This window comes from Oncorhynchus tshawytscha, linkage group LG13 (assembly GCF_018296145.1).
Source record: "Oncorhynchus tshawytscha isolate Ot180627B linkage group LG13, Otsh_v2.0, whole genome shotgun sequence".
Taxonomy (NCBI): domain Eukaryota; kingdom Metazoa; phylum Chordata; class Actinopteri; order Salmoniformes; family Salmonidae; genus Oncorhynchus; species Oncorhynchus tshawytscha.
In genome coordinates this window covers 89,325,122-89,336,905 of record NC_056441.1, presented here as the reverse complement: position 1 = coordinate 89,336,905, position 11,784 = coordinate 89,325,122, and the positions used below count along the sequence as shown (strand labels likewise).

General features: G+C 47.4%; 1 protein-coding gene across 1 annotated transcript in view; it reads right to left on the bottom strand.

Moving 5' to 3' along the window:
• Window positions 1–11,367, bottom strand: part of LOC121838982 (cell adhesion molecule 2-like) — a 117,618-nt gene extending 106,251 nt beyond the window's left edge. Inside the window, exons 1-3 of the mRNA XM_042294981.1 lie at window positions 10,977–11,367; window positions 6,654–6,806; window positions 5,933–6,070 (exon numbers count right to left, since the gene is read on the bottom strand). Of these exons, the coding sequence (XP_042150915.1) occupies window positions 5,933–6,070; window positions 6,654–6,806; window positions 10,977–11,367 (682 nt within the window). The remainder of the gene's footprint in view (window positions 1–5,932; window positions 6,071–6,653; window positions 6,807–10,976) is intronic.
• Window positions 11,368–11,784: the final 417 nt, after the last annotated feature.

Sequence of the window (11,784 nt, the reverse complement as noted above, 5' to 3'; positions counted from 1 at the left end):
CCCATGGGCACCCCCTACAATTAACACATACCACTTCTTTCCCTAATGCTACACATTCCTTTGTCTCATGCCCTTCTGCACACTTCTCACACCTAGGAACCTCCCACCTACACACTGCTGCCACATAGGAACCTCCCACCTACACACTGCTGCCACATAGGAACCTCCCACCTACACACTGCTGCCACATAGGAACCTCCCACCTACACACTGCTGCCACATAGGAACCTCCCACCTACACACTGCTGCCACATAGGAACACCTAGGAACCTCCCACCTACACACTGCTGCCACATAGCAACACCTAGGAACCTCCCACCTACACACTGCTGCCACATAGGAACCTCCCTCCTACACACTGCTGCCACCTAGGAACCTCCCACCTACACACTGCTGCCACATAGGAACCTCCCTCCTACACACTGCTGCCACCTAGGAACCTCCCACCTACACACTGCTGCCACATAGGAACCTCCCTCCTACACACTGCTGCCACATAGGAACCTCCCACCTACACACTGCTGCCACATAGGAACCTCCCTCCTACACACTGCTGCCACATAGGAACCTCCCACCTACACACTGCTGCCACATAGGAACCTCCCACCTACACACTGCTGCCACATAGGAACCTCCCACCTACACACTGCTGCCACATAGGAACACCTAGGAACCTCCCACCTACACACTGCTGCCACATAGGAACACCTAGGAACCTCCCACCTATACACTGCTGCCACCTAGGAACCTCCCTCCTACACACTGCTGCCACATAGGAACAGCTAGGAACCTCCCACCTACACACTGCTGCCACATAGGAACCTCCCACCTACACACTGCTGCCACATAGGAACAGCTAGGAACCTCCCACCTACACACTGCTGCCACATAGGAACCTCCCACCTACACACTGCTGCCACATAGGAACACCTAGGAACCTCCCACCTACACACTGCTGCCACATAGGAACACCTAGGAACCTCCCACCTACACACTGCTGCCACATAGGAACACCTAGGAACCTCCCACCTACACACTGCTGCCACATAGGAACACCTAGGAACCTCCCACCTATACACTGCTGCCACATAGGAACCTCCCACCTATACACTGCTGCCACCTAGGAACCTCCCACCTACACACTGCTGCCACATAGGAACACCTAGGAACCTCCCACCTATACACTGCTGCCACATAGGAACCTCCCACCTACACACTGCTGCCACATAGGAACCTCCCACCTACACACTGCTGCCACATAGGAACAGCTAGGAACCTCCCACCTACACACTGCTGCCACATAGGAACCTCCCACCTACACACTGCTGCCACATAGGAACAGCTAGGAACCTCCCACCTACACACTGCTGCCACATAGGAACCTCCCACCTACACACTGCTGCCACATAGGAACCTCCCACCTACACACTGCTGCCACAAAGGAACCTCCCACCTACACACTGCTGCCACATAGGAACCTCCCACCTACACACTGCTGCCACATAGGAACAGCTAGGAACCTCCCACCTACACACTGCTGCCACATAGGAACACCTAGGAACCTCCCACCTACACACTGCTGCCACATAGGAACAGCTAGGAACCTCCCACCTACACACTGCTGCCACATAGGAACAGCTAGGAACCTCCCACCTACACACTGCTGCCACATAGGAACAGCTAGGAACCTCCCACCTACACACTGCTGCCACATAGGAACACCTAGGAACCTCCCACCACCAAAAGCTCACACATGTTAACTTATATATCCTAACGTCATTTTGTCAGGCAAAGACTAACCATCAAAACTCAAAAGAACAGACGACTCTTCTGTTTGACCACTCACGCCCCCCGTCTGCGTCGCACCAAACGACGAGAATCACAAACGCTGGAAATATTCCCTTTCAGTTGGTCAACTTTCACATTTACAGTTACCCCAGTAATCACTCCTTTCAATGGCGGTCTTTTCTTGAGAGCAAAACAATTCACATCTCTTTTCCACATTAGTTCAACACGGAGCGCATGCTTCCTCTGACCTGCAGAAACACCAGCAATTATCACCAGGCCACTTCTGCTTACCTTCCCTATTCCACAGCACTTTTGTTTTCACCCACCCTGAAACCACAAATGGATCAGCCAAAAGGCAAGGGTACACTTTTTCCAAGCATGTCACTGCTACCGTCACAGAGTCATCTTCATCCTGACCCTCGTGCAAGCCTTGGGCTCAGAGAACTTCACCGGACCTACCGTGTCCGATACTTTACCCTCACTCACTTCCATTTCTCTTCCTGTCTTCGATCCGGCGTATAGCTCACACTTTCTACCATTCTTCTTTAACAAACCATCTCCCTTTTTCCCACAATTTTGAACTGATTCAAGCCCACCTTCCCTCTCTCTCTTCGACTTCCTCTGCCTCTCTTTTTCTATTCCTTTCCTTATTATAATTCTGCACTTCTCCTGACTTACATCTTGTTCTTGCCCTCTGAAGGGACACCATTTTCCTTCCTCCACACAGACTCCAACGTGCTGTCATGCACCAAAACTCGAAGCGCATTACCTACACATACTGAGCAGCTCATGTTATAGACAGAAGCATGTTACACGGCAGACCAATCAGAACTCATCTCTTGGCATGTCCAGCCCGTTCATCTTACGGCTAGTGGGAAGGTTCCTCCCTTTTGTCACGTTCTGACCTTTATTTCCTTTGTTTTGTCGTTATTTAGTATGGTCAGGGCGTGAGTTGGGGTGGGCAGTCCATGTTTGTTTTTCTATGATTTTGGAATTTCTATGTTTCGGCCTAGTATGGTTCTCAATCAGAGGCAGGTGTCGTTAGTTATCTCTGATTGAGAATCATACTTAGGTAGCCTGGGTTTCACTGTTTGTTTCCGTGTCTGTGTTTGTCGCCACACGGTACTGTTTCGGTTTGTTCACGTTTATTGTTTTTATAGTATTTCACAGTGTTCAGTTGATGTTTTTAAATAAACAACCATGGACACTTACCACGCCGCATCTTGGTCCGATCCTTGCTACACCTCTTCAGAGGAAAAGGAAAAAATCAGCCGTCACACCTTTTATAGTGGCTAAACCAAACTCTGCTCGTAATTTAACATTTGTATAAGTATTTACAGATGGTAAGTTTGTTATTAAAAAAAGACGCATTTTGATTCATAAAAAATGCATGTTTGCGTTCTAATGCCTCCTGTGAAGTAGTGACGTGCGACATGCGCCTAGTTCCTGAAACGAGGCACATATGTGGCACATTTCTCCAGTGGCAAAAGCCACTTCATACCTCTGTGTTTGGGACCAGGTTGCCAGAGAACGCAGTCAGCTTACCTGGTCAGTCATTCACAGGCCCTATCAGGTTGGGCAACAGAACCCTATTCCTGGCCGTTCTTGAGTTGGACACAGGGGTGCAGAGAGACAACAGATCAGAACTCGGCACCACCTCAACACAACTCACCACTAGACCCTGCCTACAAGGACAAGAACTCGGCACCACCTCAACACAACTCACCACTAGACCCTGCCTACAAGGACAAGAACTCGGCACCACCTCAACACAACTCACCACTAGACCCTGCCTACAAGGACAAGACCTCAGCACCACCTCAACACAACTCACCACTAGACCCTGCCTACAAGGACAAGACCTCGGCACCACCTCAACACAACTCACCACTAGACCCTTCCTACAAGAACTTGGCACCACCTCAACACAACTCACCACTAGACCCTTCCTACAAGAACTTGGCACCACCTCTACACAACTCACCACTAGACCCTTCCTACAAGGACAAGAACTCGGCACCACCTCAACACAACTCACCACTAGACCCTTCCTACAAGAACTTGGCACCACCTCAACACAACTCACCACTAGACCCTTCCTACAAGAACTTGGCACCACCTCTACACAACTCACCACTAGACCCTTCCTACAAGGACAAGAACTCGGCACCACCTCAACACAACTCACCACTAGACCCTTCCTACAAGAACTTGGCACCACCTCAACACAACTCACCACTAGACCCTTCCTACAAGAACTTGGCACCACCTCTACACAACTCACCACTAGACCCTTCCTACAAGGACAAGAACTCGGCACCACCTCAACACAACTCACCATTAGACCCTGCCTACAAGGACAAGAACTCTACACCACCTCAACAGGTGGTACAGCCTCCAGCCTGGACTTCCTAACCGTGTGTGAATGGCGATGTGAGTGGACTTTGTTGGGGTTCATGTATATATTTCATGTATACATGTAATAGGCTTAAACAATGTAACTACATGTCTTTTTCCATGCTAGTATGTTGTTACTTCACGCCTGTGTACGAATCTTGCAACATTGTGTTTATTTGCCCTCTTGGTAGAGTTGTGCACTCTTAGCTACTCAGGCTAATCTAGCTAATCTCTACCCATCACCTACAATGGACCAAGATGGTTGCCAGCCCGGCATTGTTTATACACACACCTAAAATGGCCGGTCGATGACATCCGGGTCAATTCCTAGCCACATCCAAAATGGCTGCATGTTTACATCTTAGCATCCTAGCATGATACCGATAACCATTAGCCCGGTAGCTGTTAACTGTACTGCACGTAGGGTTTAAATAGCTCTCCATACTGACCTGGAGCCTACTAGCCTAGCGTGCTAGCCTCTATTGTACGGTATATACTATTACCCACAGCCTGTAGCCTCTTAGGCTAGCATGTCAGCTTCTATTGTATTTGTTGTGTACCACGTGAGCTGCTAACTGTATCCTGTGTATACCTAAATATGCTTCTGCTAGCTCACCATTAATACTATGTAGCATTCCAGCCTACTAGCATAGCTATTCCTTTAGCTACTACCATTGTGTGCTATCTTAGCTTACTAGTGTTAGCTGGTATGTGCAATTTCCTGCCACTATTGTATACATTGCTAATGTTTATATTAATTATTAATGCTGTGTAATAAATGTTTTTACTACAGGAAACCACTATCACGTTCACCCAGTCTACTTCCTGCTTGCTGTATGTGTGTGCCTGTCTTGAGTGTGGCAATAAACATGTGTTCTGTACATCTGTCTCCTACTGGTAATTTCCGTCCTCTTACAGGGACGCTGGGACAGTTAACCCTATAATCTAAACCATCACCTGTATCAGAGACCAATACGGGTGCCACTTTTCTACATTCCTTGTTATTTTTCCCCCGTACCTGTACCCTGTTACCTCCTTGTTACATTCTGCCCATACCTGTTACTTCCTTGTTGCTACATTCTGCCCATACCTGTTACTTCCTTGTTGCTACATTCTGCCCATACCTGTTACTTCCTTGTTGCTACATTCTGCCCGTACCTGTTACTTCCTTGTTGCTACATTCTGCCCATACCTGTTACCTCCTTATTGTTACATTCTGCCCATACCTGTTACATTCTGCCCATACCTGTTACTTCCTTATTTTTACATTCTGCCCATACCTGTTACTTCCTTATTTTTACATTCTGCCCATACCTGTTACTTCCTTGTTGCTACATTCTGCCCATACCTGTTACCTCCTTATTGTTACATTCTGCCCATACCTGTTACATTCTGCCCATACCTGTTACTTCCTTATTTTTACATTCTGCCCATACCTGTTACTTCCTTGTTGCTACATTCTGCCCATACCTGTTACTTCCTTGTTGCTACATTCTGCCCATACCTGTTACCTCCTTATTGTTACATTCTGCCCATACCTGTTACATTCTGCCCATACCTGTTACTTCCTTATTGTTACATTCTGCCCATACCTGTTACTTCCTTATTTTTACATTCTGCCCATACCTGTTACTTCCTTGTTGTTACATTCTGCCCAAAACTTGTTACATTCTGCCCATACCTGTTACTTCCTTGTTACATTCTGCCCAAAACCTGTTACTTCCTTGTTGTTACATTCTGCCCATACCTGTTACTTCCTTGTCGTTTCTGAACCAGCGGATGTGTGCCGCAGGCTTGCTGCCAGATGTGGTGCAGATCAGAGTGATCTCATCTCCCTCCATGGCTGGCTTAGTGAACCCTGTGATCTCTGGTCGCTCTGGGACTCCTGCAGGACAACAACAATTCATAACACCGAAAATCATCAACAACAACAAAACACCCAATCAACAAGAACTGTATTAACATAACACGTTAGGTTAAAAAACAGAACAAGCCTATTATGTCATTACAAATACTGTCCTTCTAATAACCTCAATCAACATTCATTCTTCATGTGTAGTGAGATGCCTTCTTGCCTAAAAAAATCAATACGCTTCCCCATCAACCTTTAGGGGATCGTTAAACAGTCCAACCAATTAAACGACGACTGCTGTCTGAGTTAGGAACATTAGCACTGTGTAATTGTCAGTCCTAAGGTGTGTAGAGATCCAAACGGAACCCTAATCCCTACACTGTCTCTCTCTCTGTCTCTCTCACTCTGTCTCTCTCACTCTCTCTGTCTCTGTCTCTCTCTCACTCTCACTCTCTCTCACTCACTCTCTCACTCACTCTCTCTGTCTCTCACTCACTCACTGTCTCTGTCTCTCTCTCTGTCTCTGTCTCTGTCTCTGTCACTCACTCACTCACTCACTCACTCACTCACTCTCTCTCTCACTCACACACACTCACACACACGCACACACACTCACCCAGTACAGTGAGGAAGGCCTTGGTGGTCTTGACAGGCATGGTGAACAGGGAGCATGTGTACTGGCCCTCGTCTGATAGGCTGATGTCACTGATGCTGATGGTAAGCTCCGCCCACGTTGCCCGAACCAGCTCGATCCGGTTGTCCCTCAAGGCTGGGGAACACACAGTGAACACATAGTAAACACACACACACAGTGCTGTGGGACACACAAGAAGGACCATCAGACACACAGAGCTGGGGGGACACAGACACACATTCATAGGATCCAATAAAGTTCACAGTTCTTCAGATGAGGGGACAAAGTCTCTACTCAAAAGTAGTGCACTATGTTGGGAATAGGGTGCCGTTTGAAACATAGCCATATGTAGGTACGGCTAGACGGGAGTGTCTGTATGTATGGCTAGATGGGAGTGTATGTGTGTATGGCTAGATGGAAGTGTCTGTAGATAGGTTTAGAATGAAATGTATAGAGTTAGGGCTAGATGGGAGTGTCTGTAGATAGGGTTAGAATGAAATGTATAGAGGTAGGGCTAGATGGGAGTGTCTGTAGATAGCGTTAGAATGAAATGTATAGAGGTAGGGCTAGATGGGAGTGTCTGAAAAGAGGGACGACTGTGCCTTGGGGAGGCAGGATCAAGAATGTAAAATGTATTATATGAAGAGGCCCTGTGCTCTGCTGTGGCTGGCTGGCAGGCTGTAACAGCAGGTACTACTGCTGAGTGGGAAACACTGGATGTGCGTTGCTGTGTCAAATGACCTACCTGAGAAAGGTGTGTATGCTTGTGTGTGTGTGTGTCTGTGTTGCGAGTCCATGTGTCTGAAATGCTGTGCGAGAGACAACAGGTTTAAGATGACCTTTCTGTTAGCAGCATGGTGCTACATCAGCTTCAAAAGAGACCAGTCACCACCTCAATGAACATATCACCACAGAGCAGTCAAATATCACCACAGACCAGTCACCACCTCAATTTTTTTATTTTACTAGGCAAGTCAGTTAAGAACAACTTCTTATTTTCAATGACGGCCTAGGAACAGTGGGTTAACTGCCTGTTCAGGGGCAGAATGACAGATTTGTCAGCTCGGGGGTTTGAACTTGCAACCTTCCGGTTACTAGTCCAACACTCTAACCACTAGGCTACACTGCTGACCATATCACCAAATAAAATTTGATTTGATTTGATTTGACAGACCAGTCATATATCACCACAGACCAGTCACATATCACCACAGACCAGTCAAATATCACCACAGACCAATCACACCTCAATGAAGATATCACCACAGACCAGTCACATATCACCACAGACCAGTCACCACCTCAATGAACATATCACCACAGACCAGTCACATATCACCACAGACAAATCATCTCACTACTGTCTCTATAGCCACATATTTGAAAAATCACATCAAACCTGAAACTTGTTATTTTTTTTTAACTTGACATGAATAAGATATTCAGACACACCGCTGACTTGAATATTAAGTTAATTAATTCGGTAGTGCATTGGTATTACTGTATATCTTTGCATTTATGCATTAAATAGGCTGATTTACTTTCTTCATCCTGATTGTGAAAGTTGAGAGGACATATTTATTGGTCAAAGTCAAATATCACCAAATAGACCTAATTTGGTGGTGACCTAAGAACATGGTGTTGGCATCTAATCCAAGGTTTCCCAAACTCGGTCCTGGGCCCCTCCTGGGTACAAGTTTTTTTTTTTTTTTTGCCATATCACTACACAGTTGATTAAAAATAATCAACTAATAATTAAAAATAACCAACTAATAATTAAAAATAATCAACCAATAATTAAAAATAATCAACTAATAATTAAAAATAATTAACTAATAATTAAAAATAATCAACTAATAATTAAAAATAATCAACTAATAATGAAAAATAATCATCAACTAATAATTAAAAATAATCAACTAATAATTAAAAATAATCAACTAATAATTAAAAATAATCAACTCCTCATCAAGCTTTGATTATTTAAATCAGCTGTGTAGTGCTAGGGCAAAAAACAAAATGTGCACCCAGGGGTGGGTGGGCGAGGGTTGGGGTGGGGTGTGGTGGTGGTGGGGGGGGGGTGTCCTCCGGTAGCCTCCGGTAGCAGATGAGGTAATTGCTTTGTATCGTTAGTTTGATCGTTTGTTAATCATGATCTTCTAATCACACTGGACAAATGAGGGAGGTTATGAACACATTACAGGTCTTAATGATTTACCATTATTCATATCAGACACCGGTTGTTTCAGTTGCTTAATTGAAAATACCACCTAGAACAACACTGAACATCTAAGAAAGCGATTACAAGTTCCTCGTTAACAACACCTTGTCGTCTCACGATAATTATTAACACGGACACCGAGGCAAACCAAGGCTAATTGTAGAGCATGTGAGGCCGCTGAGGGAAGACGGTACATAATAATGGTTGGGACGGATCAAATGGAATGGAGGCAAATCATGTCTTTAGATGAATTGGATACAGTCCCACTGATTACGCTCCAGCCATTTACCATGAGCCCGTCCTCCCCAATTAAGGTGCCACCAACCTCCTACAGCTTAACCAGCTAGAGAGAAGAAGAGAACAACTACAGCTTTAATCTGCCAGAGAGAAGAAGAGAACAACTACAGCTTTAATCTGCCAGAGAGAAGAAGAGAACAACTACAGCTTTAATCTGCCAGAGAGAAGAAGAGAACAACTACAGCTTTAACCAGCTAGAGAGAAGAAGAGAACAACTACAGCTTTAATCTGCCAGAGAGAAGAAGAGAACAACTACAGCTTTAATCTGCCAGAGAGAAGAAGAGAACAACTACAGTTTTAATCAGCCAGAGAGAAGAAGAGAACAACTACAGCTTTAATCAGCCAGAGAGAAGAAGAGAACAACTACAGCTTTAATCTGCCAGAGAGAAGAAGAGAACAACTACAGCTTTAATCTGCCAGAGAGAAGAAGAGAACAACTACAGCTTTAATCTGCCAGAGAGAAGAAGAGAACAACTACAGCTTTAATCTGCCAGAGAGAAGAAGAGAACAACTACAGCTTTAATCTGCCAGAGAGAAGAAGAGAACAACTACAGCTTTAATCTGCCAGAGAGAACAAGAGAACAACTACAGCTTTAATCTGCCAGTCTTTGAGGTTTAAAACAAACATCATGGTGAACTGCATCCTAGGAAACAAAGCATTCTGGATTTGTCTTTGTAGCTGAGCTTCCTATGTATGTGTGTGTGTGTGTGTGTGTGTGTGTGTGTGTGTGTGTGTGTGTGTGTGTGTGTGTGTGTGTGTGTGTGTGTGTGTGTGTGTGTTCAGGGCATCTGAGAACAGCCCGTCTTTGGTGGAGGGATACATAGGAGAGAAGAGAGGTGCTGGGGTCTTGGTGAAGGGATACAGATGAGAGGAGAGAGGTGCTGTGGTCTTGGTCTTGGTGTAGGGATACATATGAGATGAGAGAGGTTCTGGGGTATAAGATAACACTGTTCAGGGCTTCTGAGATACAGAGCAGAGAGATTGTATTGGAGGATATCAGAGTTGAACAAGATGACACAAGATGACACACTTCCTCTGGCTCATCTCCTTCTATCTCCCTGACACAGAGAGAGAGATGAGTCTCCTTCTCTTTCCCTGACACAGAGAGAGAGAGAGATGAGTCTCCTTCTGTCTCCCTGACACACAGAGAGAGATGAGTCTCCTTCTGCCTCCCTGACACACAGAGAGAGATGAGTCTCCTTCTGTCTCCCTGACACACAGAGCGAGATGAGTCTCCTTCTGTCTCCCTGACACACAGAGCGAGATGAGTCTCCTTCTGCCTCCCTGACACAGAGAGAGATGAGTCTCGTTCTGTCTCCCTGACACACAGAGAGATGAGTCTCCTTCTGCCTCCCTGACACACAGAGAGAGATGAGTCTCCTTCTGCCTCCCTGACACACAGAGAGAGATGAGTCTCCTTCTGTCTCCCTGACACAGAGAGAGATGAGTCTCCTTCTGTCTCCCTGACACACAGAGAGAGATGAGTCTCCTTCTGCCTCCCTGACACACAGAGAGAGATGAGTCTCCTTCTGTCTCCCTGACACACAGAGAGAGATGAGTCTTCTTCTGCCTCCCTGACACACAGAGAGAGATGAGTCTCCTTCTGTCTCCCTGACACAGAGAGAGAGATGAGTCTCCTTCTGTCTCCCTGACACACAGAGAGAGATGAGTCTCCTTCTGTCTCCCTGACACAGAGAGAGAGATGAGTCTCCTTCTGTCTCCCTGACACACAGAGAGAGATGATGGGGGAGGAAGGAAGGAAGAAGGGAGAAACAGGGGGAGGCACAGCGGGGAGGCACAGCGGGGAGGCACAGCGGGGAGGCACAGCGGGGGCAGGCAGAGGGGGAGGCACAGCGGGGGGGAGGCACAGCGGGGAGGCAGAGGGGGAGGCACAGCGGGGAGGAACAGCGGGGGGAGGCACAGCGGGGAGGCACAGCGGGGAGGCAGAGGGGGGAGGCACAGCGGGAAGGCACAGCGGGGAGGCACAGCGGGGAGGCAGAGGCGGAGGCACAGCGGGAAGGCACAGCGGGAGGCACAGCGGGAGGCAGAGGGGGAGGCAGAGGGGGAGGCACAGCGGGGATGCAGAGGGGGAGGCACAGCGGGGAGGCAGAGGGGGAGGCACAGCAGGGAGGCAGAAGGGGGAGGCAGAGGGGGCAGAGGCACAGCGGGAGGCACATCGGGAGGCACAGCGGGGAGGCAGAGGGGGAGGCTATTGACAGATTGATGTGCTGAGATGTACAGTATCAAGGTTTGAATAACCCAAAGACAATTCTTATCTATGACTGACTCTGCAGAGATCCAGGGCCACTGGTCCAGGGCCAACGCTCCCTCTATCCTTCCTCCCGCCTCTCTCCCCGACTCACTCTACACAGGGCCAGGGAGGCTCCCTCCTTCCTTCCCTCCCTCCCTCCTCTATTCTTCCTCCCTCCTCTCTCCTCTCTCCTCCTACTCACTCCCCTCTCCTCCTACTCACTCTACACAGGGCCAGGGAGTCTCCCTCCTTCCTCCTTCCCTCCCTCTATTCTTCCTCCCTCCTCTCTCCCCTCTCCTCCTACTCACTCTACACAGGGCCAGGAGACTCCCTCCCTCCTTCC